This window comes from Terrapene carolina, unplaced genomic scaffold (genome assembly GCF_002925995.2).
Source record: "Terrapene carolina triunguis isolate 2854851 unplaced genomic scaffold, T_m_triunguis-2.0 Scaffold23, whole genome shotgun sequence".
NCBI classification, from domain to species: Eukaryota; Metazoa; Chordata; order Testudines; family Emydidae; genus Terrapene; species Terrapene triunguis.
This window is the reverse complement of record NW_020664374.1, coordinates 2,012,544-2,038,482: the sequence shown is the minus strand read 5'-3', so window position 1 is coordinate 2,038,482 and position 25,939 is coordinate 2,012,544. Positions and strand designations below refer to the sequence as shown.

The 25,939-nt window shown below is 40.0% G+C and overlaps 1 protein-coding gene across 1 annotated transcript in view; it reads left to right on the top strand.

Annotated features, from left to right (window-relative positions):
* The window catches only part of LOC112110517 (P protein), a 365,580-nt gene extending 339,900 nt beyond the window's left edge, over window positions 1-25,680 (top strand). Inside the window, exon 25 of the mRNA XM_026649002.1 lies at window positions 24,944-25,680. Within this exon, the coding sequence (XP_026504787.1) occupies window positions 24,944-25,031 (88 nt within the window). The 3' untranslated portion in view covers window positions 25,032-25,680. The remainder of the gene's footprint in view (window positions 1-24,943) is intronic.
* The last annotated feature ends 259 nt before the right edge of the window (window positions 25,681-25,939 follow it).

Here is a 25,939-nt window from a genome sequence, read left to right as displayed (position 1 = left end):
TCCCGCCCCCGAAATGCCGCCCCCGACAGAGGCGGCGGAAGGTCCCGTCCCCGAAATACCGCCGACAACTGGGGTGGCAGAAGATCCTGCTGCCGTGGTTGCCGCCCCCCAAATGTTAGCGCCCCAGGCGACCGCCTAGGTCGCCTAATGGGTTGCCCCGGCCCTGGATAGGGCCATGATTTTGCTGGCAAGTGTTGAGTGGGGCAGCGCCACTGCTTGATTTCCATCTTGCTCCATTTGGCGAGGCAAGCAGTTGATGATCTTGCACTCCAGGATGGTCATTATGCCTGAGTCTTTATACCGTTCCCCACTCTCCATGTATCCATGCAATGTGAGGTGTAAGCTGGTCCTAAAGGAACACACAGAAAAGGCTTACCAAAAAGCTTTATCATAGTTGCAATAAACACGGAGATCATGGTGAGAAGAACTCTGAAACATGTTGTAACATGTAAAGCGTCAGGCTAGGTATTCACTACTCAGGTGTAACAGAACATGTGTTCTTTAGCCTATAATAGGAGTTCTGGAGTTCCCACTGAGAAATGGTGCCTCTACACCACTCCTAATGTGGGTAGTGTGTTACCAGATTTGCCCGTTACTTTGGGGTATGCTCATTTATTAGGGTTACTCTTCTGATGGGGGGGGGTCTGTAATTCTATTAATGTACTGCTTGTGTCACTTGTGTTTTCATATGGAGCTCTACTTTTCCCTTTTGCAAGTCCCCTCCCAATGGAGCTATCCTGCAGGACCTAGGTTCCCCAGGGCTGGGTTCCTCCAGCTGCAGAAGAACACACACACCCACACACACCCCCACACACAAGTCTGAGTGGACCGGGTCAATCAGCACTTTCAAGCTGACCCCTTATATGTCCCTGGACTCAGTGGGCTGGGTTGAGCAGCACTTCATAAGAACAGCCGTACTGGGTCAGACCAAAGGTCCATCTAGCCCAGTATCCTGTCTACCGACAGTGGCCAATGCCAGGTACTCCAGAGGGATTGAACCTAACAGGTAATGATCAAGTGATCTCTCTCCTGCCATCCATCTCCACCCTCTGACAGACAGAGTCTAGGGACACCATTCCTTACCCATCGTGGCTAATAGCCATTAATGGACTTAACCTCCACGAGTTTATCCAGTTATCTTTTAAACGCTGTTATAGTCCTAGCCTTCACAACCTCCTCAGGCAAGGAGTTCCACAAGTTGACTGTGCGCTGTGTGAAGAAGAACTGCCTTTTATTTGTTTTAAATCTGCTGCCTATTAATTTCATTTGGTGACCCCTAGTTTTTGTACTATGGGAATAAGTAAATAACTTTTCCTTATCTACTTTCTCCACATCACTCATAATTTTATATACCTCTATCATATCCCCCCTTAGTCTCCTCCTTCCAAGCTGCCACCCTCGTATGTCACAGGTTCAGTTCGTCCCTCTTCCCACTTTCACGTTACAATTGTACTGGTAATAACCCACTTGATAAACAAACCCCACAGGATTTTTGGGCACTACAGGGATCTTTAGCTTAGGTAAGAGAAGCGTTGCTGCAGAGTGAATGGGAAAGCTAAAACCACAAAAGAGTAAAGTTGAGAGAGAGAGGGAAGCAACCAGCTTAACCATAAAAGTTATGTATTGAATAATAGTGATAACCACACAAGGAGAGCCTAAACAACCATAACAGTTACATTATTAAAGGTTACAAAAGTCATATATAGAAAACCTGAGGTAGAAAAGAAAACAGAGAGAGAGAGAGATAGAGCTGGGATCTCACCAATCCATGAAGCTTGAACTGGTCGGGGTTCCCAAGTGATGGTGGTAGGTCAGGGTCCTAAGTGCTGGAGATAGGCAAAGCCCCCAGCAAGATCAGCCAGGAGAAGATGAAATCCCAGTGGGACTGATCCAGAGTTTGGATCCATGCATCAGAGCACTTACTGGAGTGTGGGTAGGGTTTTTTGTAGGGACAGAACAATGGTTCAAGGGAGAACACTAGATTTGTTTATGGGTAAACTGATGACTCGAGGGTTTTATTTAGGCTAGACGATAGGGGCTGATCACTTTTGGCTATGGGTGGTGTTCCTTCCAGGGAGTTCACAATGCAATTAGGCTGGTTCAGTATTTTGGATATCAATCAAGGATTCTTTACTAGAATTGGTCTGATAACTGCTGAGCTGGGTGTGTGCAGGCATAGGTTCATTAACATCTGGAGCCGAGATCCCCCAGGATGCAGTGCTTCCCTGCTCCCAGAGTTCAGTGCGGTTCTTGCCTTGGAATCTCTGCTCTCCATTCTGTATGCTAATGGAGATGCCTCCCTGTCCCATCTTTGATGCAGATGAGGCTAGGGGAGTTGCCTTAATCTTGTCACCCTTGTCAGGAGGGTTCTAGGTGTGTCTCCCACTGTCCTTCACTGCTCTCTGCAAGTCTTTTATCTGATCTGTTTTGGTTCAAGCAGAGGCTGCGGGCGGGGGATGTCCTTTCATGAGTCAGACAGGCTGGATACTGTGCCCTGGTTCTCGAAGAACACAGAGCTGGATATGGACAGACAGGGAAGTAAAAGGAAACAATGAGATATTTTTAGTAAGCATGGTAGGCTGCTATCTCAGCACACAAGAGGCCTTACCATTGTCAAGTTTTTATAGGCATCATGGCAAAGGAGAGTTTTGAGAAGGGATTTGAAGGAGAATAATGAGTGAGTTTGCAGATGTTTACAAGGAGCTTCTCCCAAGCATGAGGGGCAGCATGGGAGAAAGAACAATGGTGCTTGTTTGAAAATTTAACAACTGAGCAATGGTGGCTAGTACCATGGGCTGATTGGAGGTAGAAGTCAACATTTCAGTAATGAATGAGAGATATTAGGTAGGGGATAGGTTGAAAAGGGCCTTGAAATTGAAGAGAAGCAGTTTTTGTTTGATGCAATAGAGAAGAGGGAGCCACTGGAGAGATTCCAAGAAAGAGGTGATATGGTCAAAATGATGGGCTAGGAAAATGATCTTTGCGGCAGCATTCTAAATGGATATCAGTGGGGCAAGATTGCATTTGTCAAGGCCAGAGAGCAAGATATGGCAGAAACTGAGATGTGATATGATGAGAATTTTAGCTCTATGGATGGATAGGAAGGCTGTATTTTAGTGATGTTATGTAGAAAGAATCTACAACGTTTAGACCTAGTCTGAATGTGAGGACCTTAATAGAGGTTTGAATCAAGGATGACATCCAGGTTGTGGGCCTGAGTGACAGGCAGGATGGTGGTGTTGTCCACAGTGATTGAGGAAGGTGGTGTGTGGGATGGCCTAGGGGGAAAGATTAAGAGCTCTGTTTTAGCCATGTTGAGCTTGAGCTGATGGCTAGACATCCTCAAGGAGATGTCAGAGAGACAGACCAGATTTTAGTTTGGACAGAGGAGGCAGGCCTGGAGTAGAGAGAGTCATCAGCACCGAGATGGTAGTTGAATTTGTGTTTGCAGATGGGATCACCCAGAGATAAAGTGGGTAGGGGGAGAAGAAAAGGGACCAAGGACAGAGCCCTGTGGAAATGTCACCAAAAGTTGGAGGCAGATGAAGAGAATCCTCCAAAGGATATGCTGAAGGAGTGATTAGAGAGGTAGGAGGAGAACCATGTCATGAAAGCCAAGGTGAGGACAAAGATTTCAAGAAGAGGCGCATGACTGATGGTACCAAACATGCGTGACAGGTCAAGGAGGATGAGGATGAAGTGCTGGTTCTGACCTTTGGCTAGGAAGAGGTTCTTAGAGATTTTAGTGAGAGTGGTTTCAGTGGAGTGCAAGGAGCACAAATTAAATGTTTTAAAAAGTCAGTTTTAAATTCTTATTATTCAAGGGGGAAAAACAGGTTAATGGTCAAGTATGGCCCTGAATTTAGATCTGAACTGGGTCTTAATTGTTTACAACTCAGATCACAAGAGACCAAATCCTGCTTTTGGATGTATATACATGGCTCCTACTGGAAGTCCAAAGGAGCCATGTGCTCTGCATCTGAGGGCAGACTTTGACCCCCAGCAGGTGCTGTGAATAGTATATAATTTTGTGCTCGTCACAAGGAGAAACAGGTAAGAAATAATGCAGACCTTTCTCATCTCCACTGGAGAGCTCTTTGGCTTATATGTTTATTCATGTTTTTTCTCTCATATATATGCATACCTAAGAGAGATGCTTTTAAATCTGATACACTGCAGTTCAGAAAGCCATCTGCTAAGTTTGCAGTCACTTAGAATGTTTTCATGGAGTTTAATATTCTGTCGTTCTGCTACTCAGAGTAAGTGTTCCACACACTTTAGCTATTTATTTAGGTTACCCTGAATTTTGGATACTGTGCAGAATAATTAAGTGAGGATGTGCTTCTAAATATTCTTAATGCTATCAGCAGTTCATATTTCAGTATATAGCAGAATTTGAAATATTAAATATCGTGTCCTTCAACTGCACTTGTGCAAAGTTGTTTACTTCCAAGCTAACGTATAACTATCCAAAGCAAAGTACATTTGGTATAGACTAACACAGGTTTATGCACAGAAATACAATCAGTGCATCGCACATTTGCAGTGTGTATAGTAGTCAGAATACATTGATTCTTCATATAGTCTTCTATCAGTATACTAAGTTTTATTTTTGTCACCACTCTGAATGGAGCATTCAGAATATGTAACTATTTGGAATATAAATTGAATGCAAAGGTATTATTACCTTGAGCAATAATGATGAATAATTCCTCACTTCAGTGATATTTAAAGAGAATTTCTAAGTCATGAAATTGCTTAAAAATCTTTTGGTAAATGACACATCTCATGTGCATTGCTTACCAAAGCCTCAGGTATAAGTTATAGAGGTGTCAATAGCAATTCCATAGGTAAGCTTGCCTTGAGGTTTCAACTGAAATCACAACTCCTCTTTTTCAAACTTTAATGATTGAGTTTAGTCTCCCAATTAGTACAATAACTCTTCAGAGGGCACTTGAAATGTATTTGTGGTTTTTAAGTGAAATTTAACCAGTGCAGAAGAAAACATTTAAAATGTTTTATTTTTGCTCAGTTTTCCTCACATTTCCTTGCCATTTCCATAGTCCCCACGAATTCCATTCTCTCTCCACCACTTCCCATACACATTTTGGTAACATCTGAGATACTGGAACTTTACAAAATTAAGCAGAACTGTTATCTCCCTTACTTATCATACCTTACTTGAGTTTTGCCAAGATTAAATTCTGGAACTGCTCAAATCAGTCAACTACTTCCCTTTTTAACAAAAATGAAAATTTTCAAAAATTTTAATTTTCTTCATCAAAATGTACTTTAATGAAAAGTTTTCCTACCATTTCTCTCCCTGAATCACCAGCTGTGCTGTGCACGTAGTGTCAGTGAGCCAGAAAGGCAGACTGGGCATGAGATGGACTCTGTAAATGGGGGTGAACAGAGATGGGGAGAGGGAGGCGGAGTAAGCTATCCAACAAATCAGTACTTTCTTTGAGACCTCTGCTATTGGTTTAATTTAGCTGCCAAGACTTTAATTAAGTACAGTGTACTTAGTCTGATTAGGCAGTCAGTGAAGTTGCCTAAGGACTTTCTCATTTGAACAATATCAAAATTAGAAAAAAAATTGCTAGTTAAATAAGGTACCAGGATCAGATTGAAAGTGCTTGATGAGCAATATTTTCTGGAAAAATTGTATATCTTAAACCATTATTTTGAAAAATAATTTTAATGGGAAGCAAAGGCAAAATTTACTTATTATAAATGACAGCCAGAGACTGCAATCTGCCTAACCCACAAAATGTTGGTAGTGGGACACTTACACAGATTTGCCATGTGAATTGTAGAATATTTAAAATACGTCTATGTAAATGATTTATATTTATCACCTCAGTGAAGAAATTGCTCATGTTTAGTCATTTATCTACTGAAATAACCACCATGTAAACCCTATTGATGGTTCTGATTCAGTGCTTACCCCATGGACAAGTGAAGTTAAGGAGGTTAAATTGCTTATCAGATTTGAGATGAAAACTGGAAGAAGTTTAAGCGTCTAGACAAGGGCCTTTTAGAGCAACAGAAAAGTGTAATCACTGAGATGGCTGCTCACATTTGATGTAGAACCAGCTGAAAGGATTAGTTTCTGAATAAAACCCCACATATTCTCAAGTACATAGAGATGGGTCTACGAGAAGATGGACAATAATGTAGCATAATAAAGGATTCAAAGGATTGCCTAGAACAATAGGATTGCCCATTGTCAAAATGGGAGTAAGGGGGACAATTTAAATGGGAGATGGATGAGAGCTGGAGACAGCCACCCAAGGTAACAAGACATAGCAAAAATTATTGTGTATATGTACAATGCCCTGATCCCCAATCCTTCTTAGAGCATCTAGGTACTACTATAAAACAACTATTAAATAATAAAACTGCATTCCTACAGCTTATCATTAGATTGGATAGAGTGTGTGTATGTATTCCTGGAAATGTATTGTTAGCAATTCATGGTTAAGTTGAGAAAGCCTTTACTTTGTTCAGAAATCCTTCTGAAGTTTGAAAAAGGCATAAAGTTAGTGTATAGAAAGGGGAGGTAAGAAATCTGCCCATTCCTTCTTATCGTGAAATTGGTGCTTTGTATACTCTGTGGCAAGTTGGATCTCAGTTCTGCAGAAAGGCCTCTGGATTCTGTGGCAGTGTCATTTGTATTTAAAAAAATTGAGGGTTTGGATTAAATAAATGTAATGAATGAATAACTCAGCCATTACAGCAGCCCCTCTGTTATTTGTTTGATATTAAATTCAGTTCTTTCTATGCTGTCCTCACAGATTTCACTGTGCCAGACATTTTCATACTGACAATTTATAACTGCAACAAAAGAGATAATGAGGGCACACCTGGCAGGTTTGGCAGTTGTGTAAAGCACAGCTGGAGCCTTTGGCAGTTGGGGATAGCCATCTTGCATTTGTTTCTGTTAAAATGGTCAGAAGTGAAATAGTTGATAATGTTTTTTTTCATAGATTCATAGATTCTAGGACTGGAAGGGACCTCGAGAGGTCATCAAGTCCAGTCCCATGTTGCAATTGCTATCTCTAGTTTTTAGAGTTAACACCCTATTGAGATAAATGGGACAGTCCATATCATTTACAGCACAGTTTAGGCAGATATTACACTCAGTTCACATTTTAAAAAGTTTTCTTCACAACCAGGATGGCTAGAAACATACTGGATTTTCAAATAAAAGGTTATATCCTGTCACGTAAACCTCTGATAAGGGATATAGCATATCTGTAACTGCAGAACACACTGGGTTGTGAATAGTCAGTCAGCCAGCCAGCCAGCAGAAAGGCCCCCTTCCAGAAAGGTGAAATCTGACCTTGCCTGACCTAAACCAAGACGAGACAAAACTGTTACTTAAGTCCTGATCCTGCATGTGCTTAACTTTAAGACCATGAGTAGTTATGCATCACCTAGTGGTAGGTGTGTTATGCCTCTGTTCCTGCTAGCTCCAATTTTTCTCTCAGGCCACAGTCATGCCATTTAGTGGTCTACCTTTTAGTGGGTGTTGACTCGACCCTTCGGTCAGGTCCCCAATCCATCTTCTTTTTTCCTGAGGTGATGGAGTCTTAAGGAAGATATGGGATCCCCCAGCCTCATGATTGGGGAGAACTTCAACCTCTGTTGACCCCCATGGGTGTCCAATACCAGCCGGGTGGTTCTAAAGGTCTTTACCCTCTCCTTCCTTTCCCAAGGGAGAGTCCGGAAGTAAGGGTTTTCATGCCCTTTGTAAGAAGGGGGTTGGTGGGGAGCCTGGGCCCTCCCACTCCACTAGGCTCAGCCCAGGACCCAGTAAGAGGCACCAACGTCCAGCACCCAGGAATGCCTTAACACCATTTCCCTGGGCCACTTCCTATCATCCACTCTCTCACCAAAGTCTTACAGTTTGCCTCAAAGTAGTAAAATAACTGAACCTTCAGCCCCTCTGGGCTCAGTAGGGAAGCTCTTTCTCTCCAGGAAAAGGTTTCTCTAGCATCCTTCCTCAGGATCTCTCAGGACAGATCTCTCTCTCTCTCTGCCCTATCAGGTCCTTTTTGAGCTTCACCACCAGCTGAAGCATGCTTTGCAGTTGGGGCTGGGTGGGGTTGCCTGGGTCCACAGCTGCTCCTTAACCCCTTCAGTTCCAGTGGGGGGTGTATACTCCCTATCACAGTAGTCCCATTGAAGTTAAAATATGTGCATGAATCGTTGCCAGATCAGGGCATTATTGCTTCAGGAACTCAAGAAACTGAATAAAAATGGGGCTGATTTTAATCTATTTTGCACCATTGTAACTCTATTGACTCAACTGATTTACATCAGAATCAGGCCCAGTCATCTATTTTCAACTTAATTTTTAATGGGATTTAATATTCCCAAAGTAGTTAAGTTTTAAAAATTACATTCATCTAAAACTTGCAATCTGATTTTTCTAGTCACCTAAATATGGCACAAAATGCCAAACAAAGAAATTACAAGCTTTGCACTATACATCCCAGAGAGAAGAAGAATTTCAAGTTCATTATTATTTCCTTAGTAAAAATACATTTGAAAGGAGAATGACTTGTACCAAAGTGTTCTTTATATAGACTTGTAGACATATTTTTGTTGTTATTTTGTGTAAACTAGAAAATCTTATTCACATAAAGAAAACCCACAACCCCTCCCCCCCAGTATTTATCACTTTGTTATTACATGAATTTAGCTATTGTTTTTGGTAATTGTTAGATGCGGTTACAAATACTTTTCCAGCTATGCTTGTATTCATGAAGTGTTACATTTATTTTAAAGGCATAAAACACTTGTGTAATAGCTTGCTGCTCAAGCATTTTGCAGCAGTTCAAATTTGGAAACTGTGGACACAGGGTGCTCTACAGCCTTTACATAATCACATTAATCCTAAACTGACTGTGTCTAAGAATTGGTAATTAGGAGAACATAAAACAGTTGCTAATAAATAGAAGTGGTTTTCCAATTTATGGGCATGAATCTTCAGGAGGTGGGACCCATTTGCTTTGTAGTTGTTATGAAAAATCAAATGAAGACAAAGGTGAAAGAAACTGCCCTAGGGAAGTTTAAAAATGAATTTTTATTTCACACAGACTGGTAAAATGTAACAGTTGAAAACATTGCTTGCAAATGATTTATTTCTTCCTGAGATGGGAGCCCTATCCCAAAGGAGTATTGTTCATCATTATTCCTTTTAATTTATATTTGAAGATAATAAAGCCTGAGGGACAGATTGTAAAGCCTCTAAGTTCAGTGGTGCCCACACAAGTAAAAACCATTTTGGGTAACATGGAAGTTATCTAAAGCAATTTTTTATCTTTGGTAAGTCTAAATAAATCATTCCAGCCAATAGGACAATGTTCATGTTCTTGCCCTTCAGTGCATTAAGGATGTTGGTGCAAGCATCAGTGAAAAATCTTGTTTCATAATGCTGCAGTTCACATTTATCAGAGTAAAAATACTGCATCTTCTGCCTGCATTTTCCTTAGCTGAGGAGGCCAAATTCAGAGAAATAAGAACCTAAAGTGCAAAATGATGTAAATGCACTGGAAACAATGGACAGACTCAAACCTGATATTTAAAAAAAAGATAATGCTATGATCTTGTGGTGGGGGAATTTAGGGCCTATTTGGAATCACTAACCACACAGTTGGTTTTCCCAGTTGTACCGAAGAGTAACTTGACAGGTAAGAGAGTAATGGAAAAGTGCCATTTTACCTTATTCTGAAAAATGATAAGGAAAGTGTAATGCTTTGTAAAGCTCTAAAGCATAACAAGCCTATTCCAATAATCTCTTTATCTTAATCCCTCTGTACTCATTATAGCTGTAGGCTCGAGTAATATTATGACTTTTTTTCTCAAAAAGATACTTGAAAACATAAAGGCTTGCATTTTTAAGAGTTACTAGTGATTTAAGATGCTCAGCTTGAGACACCTTAAAGGGGCTTGATTTTCAGAATGTGCTGAGCCCCCATCTTCTCAAAATCAGGCTCCTTTATGGTGCCTCAGACTTGGCACCCCAAATCAGTGATCACTTTTGACAAGTTCAGACAAAAAGTAATTCCGATGAAATGACAGTTCACTTCTATGCAAAAGCAATGATGCATCTTTTGTTTGTTGGAGGGTGCCAAAGGAGGGTGAGATTAAAATGTTTGTTTCTGATCTGTTATGATGATGTAACAATTCCCTGTTGTCTGCACTTAATTCTGAAACTCTGCTCTGAAGTTTAGATCTTATGCATTAGACAGAGACATTAGTTCAGTGTGCCAATGGGAAGGCAAGAAGTTTGTTGGCCCTTTCCTGAGAACATTGGTGATCTATAGTCCCAGTGGATGGCATTGTAAATCTGTCCATTTTAATCTGAGGAATAGAGAGCTACTGACTTTTGGAACTGAAGTACTCCACAATTTCATAATGTACACCTCACATTTAGGGCTAGAGTCTGCAAGTACATGGAGCCTACCTTTCTTGTGACTTCCATGCAGACAGGGTACACAGCTGTTGCTTCTACACAGGACTATTGTTTCCTAACCCACCGCCCCCATCCGGGGCTGTAAGCCACTCTAAAGAGGGTTGGCAGGGGAGGCAGCAGAGCTCTGGTTACAAAGCTGGCCAGGTAGGCTTGGAGGAGTGAGCTACATCTTCTAGGGAAAGTGCAGCTGTCACAGTCCCTTGCATGCTGGGGAGTTCTCTGTGTGTGTGGAAGGGGAGGAAGAAACATGTCTTTTGAAGCACAATCATTCCTGGAGGTCCCTCTGGGGAAGCACAGCTCCATGCCACTCCTTGATCTATCTGGCACAATTTGGCCTTCAACTTTTCTCAGGAAAACAATAGTTCAAGAAATGTTATTTTAATGGGGGAGGAAAGTTCCCTGATGACATACAGAAGACCGCTCATGCCTTAAACCCCACTGGCATCCTTGAGGCTCTACAGCATATCTGTCAGCTAGGCATAGCTAGATGAGATGCCTTTCAAAGCCAGTCAAAACCACCCCTGATTCAGTGGGAGATGACTTTGCTAAACAACGTGATTTCAGGTATGCTGTACAAGTTTGCTAAACTTTTAAAGTGGCTCTACTGTGTAACATCCATGACAGCTGCCCCATCTAAGCAGAAACCCAACCAAGAGAGGATTTAAGCAGAGCCTGCAGCAGTAGCATTCACAATATAGGAGCATTTTAGTGATGTAAAGTACAAACACATGAACAAAGAGGATGGCAAGTGTCTCCTCACATGGGCTACTGCTATGAGAGAAGTGCAGTTCACAGCCCCTGCTGCCATTCTCTATCTTGCCCAAAGGAAAAAGTTGCTCAACTACTGAGCTGATGTGCTCAGCTGTTTTCAGTTTGTGATAAATCTGAAGCTTGGAAAGTAAACTTTGAAACATTGAACAATTTTTTTCTACAGTAGATGTAATTAAAAATAGAGTGAAATAAGACTCATTTTTTGATTAAGTGGGCAATGGGCATGCATCCTGTCTTCAACCTGCTGCCACCAACATTATTTTCCTGGCACATCCCTGATTTGGCCATCTCCTGTTTCAAGTCCTCTGTTGGCTTCCTGTTCTCCACTGCAGCAAACACAAACTTCTGTCCTCATCTTCAGGACCCTTTATAATCTAGCCCTTTCCTACCTGTTCATACTAATGTCTTACTGTGATATTGACTCCTGCCTTTGCTCTGTCAGTGGTGCTAGCTTTAATCACCTGCAAGTAATGTAACACTTGCATCCATGCTGCCTAATACATGTGGAAAAATAGAATTTTGACTCCCTGTCAAAATCTGTAAAGCCACCATATTTTCCTCTTGCAAGTTCCTCCTCAAGGCTTACCTGTGCCATGATGCCATCAGAAATCTGCAAACTGTAATAGACAGGCAGGTATCCAGCTGTGATGGCTGCTATTGATTGACTTTACACACCTGTGCACACAGCTACTCTAAGCGAAAACTTCCTGTTACTATTCTTACTGCTTCCTCCTTCCCCATTGCCCATTTGTTTGCCTCACTTACCTGTCTTGTCCTTTAGACTGTAAGATCTTTGGGGGCACTTATGGTATGTTTTTACAGCGCCTAGCATAATGAGCCATTCACTTAGTTGAGGCCCCTAAGCATTACAGTAACATAAATAAATAATAATAATAATGACAATCTATTATTCTTTGATACTGCAGGGATCTTAGGGAAATGAATGATGCAAAAGCAAAAGATGCCAATTTTGGTCCATATGAGTTTTGGTGACCGTTTGGTGATTACTTAGCTTCTGAGTTGTGTTTGAGTTTTTAATACGTTCAAAACAGAAAACTCAAAGGATACGTCTACACTGCTGTTGGGAGGTGTGATCACAGCACTTGTAGACTGATTGTAGCTAGATCAAAGCGGACTTGGATATGTGTACCTATGCTGAAATCAGACCTCCCAGTTGCAGTGTAGACATATCCAAAGTGAAATCAGGAAAAGCTTAATTATTTTTGTCAAAACTAACCAATCTCACATGGATCTACCCTCCATAGAGGTACTTCTTCACTCCAGTCGACCTTGACTGTCCAGTTTATCTGGTGCCATCCTTTGGGGGAATGCGTAGTGGCTTGCTACTCTTCAAACCTCCAGGAATGTTCAGATGTTGTTGTCCTCCTCCTGGCTCTGCAAGAGGGATTCAGTTGGTTCTTCCTCCTCATCTTTGCTTTTAGGGCACCAACATATGCACCTGCTTGTATTCCCATATCCCTAGCAAGAGGCTGTTCTGGTAGCTGACCTTCCCTCACTTCCAGTAGGAATTGAAAGCTCCAGCGGGTCCCACTGCTGCTTCTTCAATGGCATTTCATTCTGAGTATGAGAGTTGCCTCCAACTAGGGGGCAGGGATAGCTCAGTGGTTTGAGCATGGGCCTGCTAAACCCAGGGTTGTGAGTTCAATCCTTGAGGGGGCCATTTAGGGATCTGGGGCAAAAATCTGTCTGGGGATTGGTCCTGCTTTGAGCAGGGGGTTGGACTAGATGACCTCCTGAGGTCCCTTCCATCCCTGATATTCTATGTACCATATTGTAATGAGAATCCACATTTTGTGCCACTATTTTAAACTTTTAAACTTGGGGAACCCTTTAAGCATAATGGAAAATGTAACCAACCTTTACCACTTAAATCATGGACAACATTGTCAGCACTGCTGAGTGCACCCAGGAAAATAATCAATAAATGCACACAAGTGTATATGCATTTTTCATGTAAATTTCATTTTAAAGCATGTGTTTTTAAAAATATCATACGGTGTCTCCATTGTCCTTATCTGCTGCTGAACCGCTCACAGGGAACTCAGCACCCTCACATTTATATTAAGCATCTAGATTCTGTATTTAGTGCTGGATGCTCTGGATCTGCTGAGGTTACTAAAGATTTGACTGGTTAGCCCTATATTGCATGACTCCATTTTCCTTTTAGCTTGTGTTTTAGCCAAAGAAAGTGAGCACATTGCGGGGGGGAGAGAAACCAAATGGGGCTAAAGAAAACTGCTTCATAAGTGCTTTTTGTGAGGTTTGCATGAAGGACTTTCTTGAAAATAAAATTCAGACATCTTCCACTCCAACATCCTTACTTAAGAGCAAGATAAAGCAGAATCAAAACAGATAATTTACTTCAAGTCATTGTGGGGACAACGAACCATAGTTGCTGGTGTTTTTACACTAGCTTTGAATGTCCTTGCCTATTTAGGTTGTGTAGAAAATTCATTCTAATTTAAAATATTTTATATTTAGTTATCTTTTATTAAAAACAAAATAACAACACACTTTCAGTGTTATGAGAAGCTTATATAACAGGAAATTGGAGCCATTTTAATTGGACATTCTAGTATAAACTTGGATAAACCTTTACTTATGATCATCCCGAAGTTCTATTATTTGATCTGTTTGTCAGTAGTGTGTAATGACTGAATAAAAAGTGAGTTGTTGATGTAGTAAAAGTTTGAAACATTTAGTAATGACCCTAAATATAGCAAAATACAATTTTGACAGTCCCTATAGATTCATGTTTACACCATGTACCTTAATAGCTCTGTATTAATCAATTTAATTGGTTCCAGTGAATGTATCAGAACCTTGCAAACTGAATTTACTAATATGGGTTGCTACTAAAAACAATAGATTTTAACATATAATCATTTCAAGATTTTCAGAAAGTAGGTTGATCTCTTTCCTCCCACATCACTGTAATGATGCCACTGGCAATAGTGTTGTGTTGCAGAGAAGTTGTTCTGTATGTGTTATCTAGTAAATCTCCCATGATGATGTTCATCTCACTAGCGGATGGATGCTGGTAAACACATAACTACACTGTAGTTTTCTAAAGGCGCTGGAGTCATTTTATTATATTTACATTTTCTAACTGTTAGAACTGTGTGAAACTTTGATAATGAAACCAGAGGAAATTGAAAGACTGGAAGAACATATGCCAAGTCTGGTGTGGGGCGTGGTTAAGGGGTGGTCACATTGCCTGCCTCAAACATTGGGCCATGCAATATTTTTCAAGCAACCCTTAAAGATAGTGTGTGTGTGTGTGTGTGTGTGTGTGTGTGTGTGTGTGTACGTACATACCTGCACACTACACAGAAAGCTAATACATGACAGTGTGGTTTAGCAGTGGCATGAGGCTGAGTATAACCAGTATAATGCACAAGCAGTGAAGCTATGAAAACCATCTCAAATCTCCCATACTACAACATATTCTGTGTGTCAAGTCCTTTGCTGGTAGCCAGGTAGGGGACTAGTCAGCTGTTCCTGGAAGGCATAATGAGCTGAGGGTATTCTATGGCACCACATAGCAGACCTGTTGGTACCTTGATACATCATATTTTCTGGGGCCTCACCCCTTCCCATTTCACCCCAATTTTACCGCAGTTACTGATGTTTTAGGGGCCCCCTAAGCTCGAGTCCCTAGCACAATTATCCCTTCCTCTCCCCGCTCTTGTCAGTCCTGCTGGTAACAGTGCTCATGGGGCATGGGAGTATTTTGATTTGAATGTTTAGGTTTTAATTAACGGGCCTGAAACTCATATGAACAGAAACCATGCAAAGTGAATTTACCCATAAAGTTTGCCAAGACAGGTGCAAACTGAAATTGAACCACTTGGCTCAGTCCTGCTACCTAGATACTTTTGTCTAAATATATGGTGCCATTATAGATGTTGTTTCAATTGACTATATAATATACACTTGTGTGTTAGACTTTTTTTCCTCTGTTTAGTATACAAACATAAGAAACAAAAGGAAGTTCACACACAAACAGAATAGGATTGAGAATCTAGCTTAAACTACAAAACCCAGGAAATCCAGAGCTAAGGCTAAAATTCAATACTTGACCTACCCCAATATGCTAACATATGGTATATAAGATTGCTCATATTTAGATACCCGTAATACTGAGGCATGCTCAATTGGCTGGTAAAGAATGGAGTTTCTGCTCTGACTATAAATTTGCTTGCTTCTGACAGCTCATTTTGGAGCCTTAACATTTTTCAGTAGTACTGTATTTTTCCTTGGGAATATATGTTGATGTAGAACAGGGAAAATGTATTTTTAAGTGGAGTCAGCTGAATAAAATGCTGCAAACAAGTAGATATAAAGCAATTTAGATTTTAATGGACTCTGTAGATTTTAGCGGTATTAAAACTCTGGGAAAGCTGCTTATGGTACAAAGCTGTCTAGTAAAATTGCTTGAAGCACCTTTGTATCTCTAAAGCCGCTGAAAAAGACCATATGCATGATGAAAAATATAAACAATGGATGCAATATTGGAGCACTGTTAGTGGGTTGTGTGTTGTTTCCTCTAGTTTTTTTTTAATGTAGTTGATATTTGAAGGAAAAATCTGAAAGACAGACACCAAAGGTACTCTGAAATAATTAAACCAACCTACCCCCCAGCTAAATGACTAGAATTTGGAGAATGACAAATGTAACCTAAATTCCATTAGGTAAGTAGTTAATAATTGTGCTCTTTATTAAAAAAATCACTTATTCTTTCAGGCTGTCACCTACTTCTCAGTAATGTAATATAATTCAGGTGTTAAGTGTTCAAAGTCCAATATAAATAATCCCCTGGTGGTCAAAGCCAAAGAGTGTTTGTCTGTTTTCTCTTTTAAACTCTCTTTCTCTCTCTCTCTCTTTCTCTCTCTCTCTCTCGCACACACACACACAAGTTTAAAAAATATTAAGACATAGCAAGACTAGAAACTGAATTGCTCTCATTATCTGCCTAATGGTATAATGTCTGAAAGTCTGAATATATAGTTTACCATTGGAGCAAGAGCAAATAACCAGAATCTTGACTTTGTAAAGGGTGCCATCTTTATGTTTAAATATATATTTGTTCCCATTGGCCCTCTAGAAGCTAAAATGTGCTTTGTTGATGGACATTAGAGTTCTTTCTATGGGGAAACTAAGGAAAGATCAGTCTCCTTCATGTCAAGTTGGAATCAGTCAAGAAAGGGACATTGGGTCTTTTGCATTAGTGGTATAAAAGGTGGTAACTGGTTATCATAGTGGAAAGTAGGTATTTTAGGGTGTTCTTGCAGTGTGATATTTTGGCTATTGCAATTAGTAAAGATACTTGAGATAGCAGCTCCTTGTTTAAGTGCAAGGAGCTTACTCAGTGAGCTGTCCTCAGCACTAGAGCTCACTTTTTTTCCCTGTTGGCCTGGCCAATCCCAGATTTGTTCAGGTTTCACTGCAAGGCTCATCTATTATCTCAGGCTTTTCATGGAGGAGTGACTCTGAGGGATGTAAGATGGTTGGTTGAGGGGTATGGTGGTGGATTAACTGGTTATTGCTGATAAGCATGGGCTATCTTGTGAAGTGGCTTTGGACAGTAAAGTATTTGCATTAAGGTTAGCTATCTTTTTGGTTTTATGGGAATGCGTAAGAACTTCTGTATCAACTGTTGTTTTCCTTTGAGGAGCAACTTCTACGTTGCTGTTGGCTGAACAAACAGAACTGTCCCACTCTTCAAGTCTGTCCTGTTTGTTCCAGTACCAAATAGCTGACTTGAGTTTTGGAGTTGCTGTCATGTGTTTCAAGGCAGCAGTGTACACCTCGAGAGAAGTATCAAAAGTCCTACCAGAAATGAGTGGGAATGCACTGTGACGCTGCCAGGATTTTCATCAAATTACTGAAGACTAGACTGATAAGCCTTGTATTGCAGGATATTGTTTTTTTTTGGGGGGGGGGGGGGGTTTGTGTTTTAGCCAAAGAAAATGAACCCATTAGAAAAAAAACACATAAATCTAAAGAATGCTTTGTTTTTTTTCGTTCTTTTTTTGCTTGCTTGCTGAAGGAGACTGTACAAATGAAATATAATGCCTCTTGATCACCTATGTGTGCTTAAGTGCTTTGCTGAGTAGGGGTGGGTTAATCACATACTGAAAGCTAAACACGTGTTTAAATGCTTTGCTGAATCGCAGCCTTGAATCCTGAAATCTACGCCCATAGCTAGTCTTTGGCTACCTATCTTTCCACAGTGTCAAATCACTAAGGACTAGTCCATAGAGGAAAAAACGTTGAATTGGTGTGATATGCAAATTTAGCACTGCCCATCATGACATACACCAGATCTGCGCCCAGCCTAAATTATACCCCTCTTCCCACATCAGTGAACACATCTCTAAAAGTTTAAACCTGGTAGTTTAATTTAGCCACAGTTTATACATGGAGAACTGAATTGTGGCCCATTGCATTTTATGCACTCTCATCCAGATATGGTGAGGTTCAGCTTCTGATGCATTTTTCTAACTTCTTTATCCTGATATGATAACTTCAAATAAAATTATCTTCAGATACAACAGGAAAGGAAGAAAAGTGACACAAATGCATCCATGGTATGTTCCTTCCCAACATCAAACTACTGACATTCTCTCTCTTTTTCATTACAATTTGTTGGCTTTAATTTTTAACATTCTACCCAGGGGTCAGCTGGACTTAATCATTTCCGGTGGGAGGCAGACAATTAGTGCCAACAGGAAGGTCACTATATTTATCAGCTGTTGTTGCTATCTCACCATCAATTTGTTGCAGTCTTTTGAAGTCATAACTACACTGCTTTTCTCCATATTTCAACGGGGAGTTCATAGATTTTTAGTATTTTTTCATGGTGTTTCATACAGGTGTCTACCATCGCCATCCCTGCCTTCTCAGGCTTGAATAGCTTTTGAATAGTTTATTATAAAGGCACTGTTTTTCTGAGACCCCTATATTTCATATGAACTGCACCACAGAGATAATAGAGCTGGGCAAATACTGCAAAAACATTTCTGTGACTATTGGTTTGAACATTCAAGTTGGAACTGGTAATTAACCATTTTCTTTACAGTGAAGGACTATACTGACTGTGCCTTTTTTCCTTCAGATGAGCAGATTTGGGAAGGCCAGCAAAATGCTTACTACAGGTTATGTATGGAAAGCATGACGTTTATTGTCGAAAAGAATTCGGGAAGTTTTTTTCCAGAATGTAGAATGCACAATTTAACACCATTTATTTTTCTCACTTGAAATTTCATTTCCCTGATCTGAGGTTCATTGCTTGGAGGGACTGTATGGAAAACCTTGGCACAGACTCAAAACAGACAGAAAACTGGGAGAAATTATTGTAATTTTAGCAATCAGAAGAAAATGTGGTTATAGGTTACGTTCAGTGTTTTCAATTACATGTTAACTACTATGTATGGTAACTAGTAGGTAACCACACTATAATTTTTATGTAATTCCAGGCTATGTGCAATTCACAGTAATTTTAGTGTTTCGTGAATGATCGTTGGCAGTGTTAGCCACCTGCTATTTTAGAAACAGGTGTCCAATTGTAAAGGTGTCATAGTCATGTAGATAAGCAGGAGCACCTCTTTTTTTAGACCTTTTCTTTAAATGGGCACTAGAGCCAATACCAGCCTGTCCTTTCAAATAATGGAAATAACAGTATTTTGCGGACTTGGGATGATGGAAAGTTGAGACAAACAAGAAGGCAGGAGACACAGAGGTCAGCATGCAGTGGAAGACAAGAGAAGGAGGAAATAAGGGGATAGGAGGGAGACTAAGAGAAATAGAAGGGATAATAAGAACAGAGAAAGAAAAGAGGGAGATGAATTCCTAGGACCTTGATGACCAGGGGACCACACATTAAAATATATATCCCAAATTAGGGCTGAGTGAATATTGTAAAAAAATTTCCCACCAGCATTCATTCAGATTTTTAAACGGATTTACTTCAACTGTGTTTGCACATTTTTTTGGTGTTAGCGTTACATGTTTTCTAGTGAATCACTATACCTGTAGGAATGGTTGCAGAAGCAGATAGTTTTCAGAATACTTCAATATTTACGTAAAACTTTCTTCTAAGGGTTATGTTTATCCAGTCGGAGAACAGAAAATATACCACGTACTTTTGGTGACCAATCACATGGTCAGATTTTAAATATCAAAAGTGAAATTTTCTGTTTGTGACACAATTTAATGAACAGTACTAAAACTATACTGGCTTACTCTGGCAGGAAATTTGGCAGCAATACTCAGAATGATTTCCTTGAAAATGAGCTGCATACCAAAGATTATTTGCAAAAGTTATTTAGCAAGTAATTTTGGATGAAGACTAAATCTGCAAAAATTGCAGTGTTCATGGATTATTCATAAATGCAAAAAAGTGAAATTTGTACAAATAAATCTTCTCTCAGTTCTAGATGAGATGTAGCACTGGGACTTGCTTCTTGAAAATATGAGTTATTTTCTTTATATTTAAATAAATAGAGACCCACAGCTCTTTTGTTAAGAAAACTAGTTAACAGCTGCCATTCTTCATCAATGATAACTGTTCTTCCTTCCTCCCAGGGCCGGCTCCAGGCACCAGCTTACCAAGCAGGTGCTTGGGGCGGCCACTCCGGAGAGGGGCGGCACGTCCAGCTGTTCAGCGGCAATTCGGCGGACGGTCCCTCACTCCTGCTCGGAGCGAAGGACCTCCCGCCGAATTGCCGCCGCAGATCGCGATTGCGGCTTTTTTTGTTTGTTTGTTTGTTTGGCTGCTTGGGGCGGCCAAAACCCTGGAGCCGGCCCAAGTTCCTCCCCACAAAAAGTGTGTGTGTGTGTGTGTTAATGTTTAAATAAAGAGGATTGCAAACATATCCTTTTGATTAAGAACCATGGATATTGCTTTCGTTATACATTCCTTTTGAAAGGAAATATAAAAGAGCCACCTTGTAAACCAAACTATAGAAACTTCATTAACAGGAGTGACTTGCCTTCCACTCAGAAGCAGCCTTGAATTGCCTCTAGGAGCTTCAACACCCGGATCCAATTTTCGAGGCAGCTTTTGTAATTTCAAGATGTGAATTTTTGAAAATGAGCTTGTCACTGTAGGACTTCCAAACCAAAGTGTGGCACATGTTCAAGGACTGGCCTGAAATGACAAGGACTCATATTGTATCTTCTGCTGGGTTAAACATCATCTCATATAACATGACACTTGCCAGGCATGCAACATATTTCCTTGTTGTGTGTGCAGGTGTTGATAATGGAGAGGCCAGTAAGTGGGAGAGAAGAATCTGCAAGAAGTGCTCTATAAATTATATTCTTAAACGGATATTCAGGTATAGATTAGGGACCAAATTCAAGCCTCATTTTAAACCAGTGTGCAACCCCACAGCAGTCAGTTGGGTGACATAGAAGTGAGAGCAGAATTTGGCACTCAGTGTTCATATATACTACCACCGTGCTCCACCTCTGTAACAGCTTGAACCACCACTGCCAATGGTTTGATCTTGGAGGATTGCTGGTATCATCTTGCAACTCCAGAACTGATTAGAGAACTCCACCTTCCATTTTGAGAGCTGTCTCTGCAGATCCCCTAATGATTCACTACCCCCTTGGTGCTATGAGCTCAGAACAATCTAGAAGGCAGTGACTGTTGGGTCTGTCTTTCCTCCAGGGTAAATCACTTTTCCAGTAAATCCCACAATAAGCCAACCCCCTCTGCCCAATTTCTCTGAATGATTCTAATGTCTCTGTCTCATTTTAGAGAGAGCTGCATTATGCTATGACTTTTGCACAAAACGTTTCATTTAGATGGTATGGTACACAATCGGGTGATTAACTGTAGGTGTATTGTCATAACAGGAAAATGACTCCCTATATAACTAGCCTTACATTTAATATACATTTCCTTTTTAATTACTGAGGGGAAAAACGAGAGAGATGTTGCACTCTCTCCCAAGTGTTGGTGTGCTCACACCCATTTGAAGTGGTGGTGTTGGTGTAAGGAAGGGTTGTTTTGACTTCTGAGCGCTGTTGATCTGTGGCGTTATGATTTGAAGTAGCATCAGATTAGCACACTGCCAGGGACAACCCTAGCTTTGCTTTGGAGGAGAATACCATGACTGCAATATAGTTTCTGATTTGGTCCCCTCTTTATTCCTGTCCCTAACAAACTGTGATTCAATTCCCTCTTGTTTTTATATTCTCCTTCTCCTAAATACACTGGATGAAATTCTGGCCCCACTGATGTCAAAGGGAGTTTTGCTATTGATTTCCATGGGGCCAAGGATGTCACCCACTATTCCAGCAGTTGTCCTGAGGCCAATGTTCGTTCTGTACACTGCACAGCAACAGTAATGGTGTAGTTTTTATATTCTGTGAAATATGTTCTTAGATTTGTTTTTTTTAAATGAAAGGACCTATAAATTACATTGTAAACGTTTTGGGGCAGGTACCGTGTCTTCCTGTGTGCCAGTACAGCACCTAGCATTGTGGATCCTGATCCTGACTGCAGTCTTCCAGCACTACAACTAATAAATAATATTAATAATGTTTTTGTTCAGAACTCTAACACTTCTCTCATCTGCACAATCTGGCCCACTGCAAATACCCCAAATAAATCAATGAAGTAAGGTATTACGCAACATGAGTATGGGTGGCGGAACCAGACCTTTGACTCTTACTGTTAAAGCAAAGGTATGATTAAAAACCTTGCATGTTGTTCTGCATAATTCATGTACTGCCTGTACAGAATTGCACAAAGCTGGAACCAATTTTTTTTACAGAAGGGATAGCAATTATTGTTTTTTTAAATCCCCTCTCTTCTTGTCCTTATGCACCCAGGTATTAAGTGCCCTTCATCTCTGAGCTCTTGTGTATCCACTTGTGAGACCCACTAAGTTATATTAGTAAGGACAGGACCTGGGCTTTGCTAAGTCACTGGAGCTTACCCAGCAGAACTGAATTTATTGTTCAGTAAGTGCAAGGTCTAATGTAAGTCTGCAGTTTCTTTTCTTATGAAATCCTTAGCAATCTCACCTTCACCAGCTGTTGTGTAGAAATGAGCCATTCATGGAAATCCACTGGATGTATTTACATTTGAAGGAGGACTTTTTTTACAGCACCATTTTATTTTTAAAGTGAATTTGTCAGATTTGAGCACTTTTAAAAGTGAGATGGCAAATCTTAGGAAGATCAAATGAGCTCAGAAAGAAAAAGAAGAGTTGATATTGTCTGAAAAGCAGTTAGGTGACCATATAATTAATTTTTTTTAAATTTCAAAGGCAGCTCTAAAATGCAGAAAGGTGTTTGGCAATGCCATGAATTTAATAACACAGTAATTTTGTGAAAGGATAATTGTGCAGCTTTTTAGAATAAGTAACCATTCAAAAGCGAGGACCAGACAGTTTAGCTGGGGGAGAAAATATACTACGATACATTCATATGTGTTCAAAATCAAATTCAGACATAAAAAGGAAGCCATGCCTTCTGGGTAACTTTGTGACAAGCTATTGAATTCCTATCTTACCAAAAATCACCAGGATTCTGTCTCCGTTTTGTTCACATGCATAAATGAGAGTTACCATACACCTTCTTCAGGGAATATTTGAAAGTCTTGTCAGCCTGGTTGCCCTGTCTAACAATTCGTCGTTCCCCTTCCATTCTTCCAAACACCCCTTTCTAACCCCAAACAAGCAAAAACGTAACTCTGCTGTTGCTAACCAATGTTTTGAGAGCTCTGATGCTGCATGGCCCCTTAAATCCCAGAGTGACATGGGCCCTCCCAACCTCCTCCCATAGAGGGGAGAGTGGCTGGCATCATATGTAGGAGTTGCCAGAATGGATCAGACTCTATTGTCTAACATCCTGTCTCTGACAGTGAGCAACACCATATGCTCCAGGGAACGTGCCAGAAATCCCACAGTAGGGAGATGTGGGATAATGTGCCTGCCATGAAAGTCTTTACTTGTACATACACTCAGTTTTGTGGGTAACTTCTTTTTTTCTTGGGTTGCCTCAGTTTCTGTGGGGTGGTCAATGTGGATGAAGGGCTCACTGGGACATTGGGTCCAGAGTGGTGAAGCAGGCTGGTGGGGACATATCAATGAGGGGTGGTGAAGCAGTTATTTTTAACAGAGGTAGTTCAAACTAACATTTTTCTTTATGCTATCTGCCTGTTATTGCTTGTATACCTTGTCTAAGCTTCTTAGGCAGGGACTGTCTATTATTATGTGTTTATACAGTGTCTAATGCAATGGATTTCCAATCCTGACTGAGGCCTCTAAATGCTACCGTAATACAACTGCTACTAATACCAAAGCTCCTCTAATGCCATTGGACCTGTTCTGCTCAGGTCACTCTGCATGGCAATGAAACAGCATTGGAAAAGCGTTACATGAACCCTGGTCAGAATAGTGTTGCGGAAGCAGGAGGAAGAGCAGATTGCACCACACTCATCATAAATGTTGTTTTCTTTTAAAATGTGTATATTTGTATATGGAGAAAAGGAAGATAAGGAGATTATGGGACCTGAGAGCAGCTACATTCCTTTGCTGCCTGCATTCCTTTGCTGTCTGAGTAATTAATGGTGAATGAAGGGTGAAGTTGTCTTGAATCTTCTAGATGCTGCCTAACATAAGTGAGGCAAAAAGCACCACTAATACATTCACATATACTAGGTACATCCTTCTTCAATTTCCAGTGAAGACAATGAAAGAAATATTGGCACTTCAAAGAACACTATCACACTTTGATGATGGTTAGTAAAACAGGTGGATGAATATGAACATGGAGAATATGAGTAAAAAGGTCGTGAAATATGAATGAGAATATGAGTAAAAAGGTATGAAATATGATATGACACTGCAGGACACACAAAGTCCTGTCCAGTCTTCAGTTTCTGTCATTTTGAATTTTCTGTCAATAGAAGCTTTAAAAGCTTAAGTTTATTCTGAAAAATCGCACTGTGGGATTTACCTCTGCTGAAAGAAGTGTTTTGACATGAAAACAAATCGTTTAACACTTTCCCCACAGGCCAAAGAGATTTCCTCAGACACTCACAGAAGTTGGTGCATCTTGTAGGACTACAATACTTTTCAACTGACACTCAAGACCGTTCAGCATTATGGGGATAAATATAGTACCAGCATGATGAGGTTTATTACTTAAATGCCATTGGAAGCCAGCTAAAGGAATATCAGCCATAAACCAGAGTTAGAAAGAACCTTATTAAGGTTAGAGTGTACACACAGTATGAAAACATAAGTAGTGAATGAGCTATCCTACTGCTCGCTTAACTTGTGAGAACTGATATAATTCATGTAATTGCGTATTGACTGGCACACAACCAAGACATTCAGTTCTAGATTCTCAGTTGGCATAACTTGGTGGAGGTCCATTGAAGTCAATGGAACTTTGCTGATTTACACCGTGTGAGGGTCTGACCCATACTTTTCTAAATGTCATAATTGGATCACTGTCCTGCAGTGATCCAGTTATGTTCTTTGATTTTTTTGAAATGTTGTAAAGGTATCAAAAGCTAAGAACTTGTATGATAGACTTTTTGAAAGCAAAAGTAAAAGTTGACTGCCATGTTATTGCTTGGCAAACAAAGTGTTGCATTCTTATTGCTCTTTCCTTATTTTGTTGTTGTTTCAGGTTGGGTTTCCCCATGATGATTGTGTCCTGTACTATTGGGATGTGTTATCTCCTTGTTGCTCATGTCGTACTGGGTTGGAACTCTTAATAATTTATACTTTCAAGACCAAAAGAAGCTTTCTGTCTCGTTCGATCTATACATCAGAGCACTAAGAAGACACCATAGAAAAGAAGAAGAAAAAAACCCAACTTTAAAAAGCGACATATTGATTAAAATGATTGGCAGTCTTAGTTTTTGTCATTCATAACCTTATGTTCTGTGAACAATTTGCAGAGCTGAGTATTGAAGTTTAAAGGATTCAAATTGTTTGTCATGGTCAATATTAATAAGCACATAAAGAGATACCATCACAAGGGAATATGTTGTGTCCTGAAACTTTGTCTTGTTACAATCTGAGTACAGTCACAAATGAAAAGACCTCATTCACAATGGAAGATGTTCAGTAGTTTCTTCTTAGGGGTTCATTTGTCTTTGTCAATATATTTAGCTATTTGTATAAAAGTAACTAACATTCAGTCTGTACAAGCTGTAACAATAGACATATAAGCAGACAATCTGTACACTATAAAGGATGTACCATTGTCTGTGTTCAAAAATAAAAACATCCCAATAAGAATTTGATTTGTAAGAAATTATTCTTTTGAAATTGACTAATAAGTCATACGCCCTAATGTTTTTTCAGTTTAAAATTTCTTGTTCTTTCTAATCTTGTTGGGCATAGAATGTGGCAGAGCAAAGCAATGAACATTTTACTTTCAATTATTAATTCAGTTCTTTAGTGGATTACCCTAAATCTTTTAATAGGTTCAGATATACCTGTAAAATGAAATCATACTTTGGCTGTGCTTTTGTTTTCTTTGATAATACTGTGTTAAATCATATATATATATATATATATATATATATATATATGATTCATATATTTGGCTATTGGACCAGATCACATTATTTATTATGAAAGCGATTTCAATCCTCATCTTCTAAGCCTTTCCTGG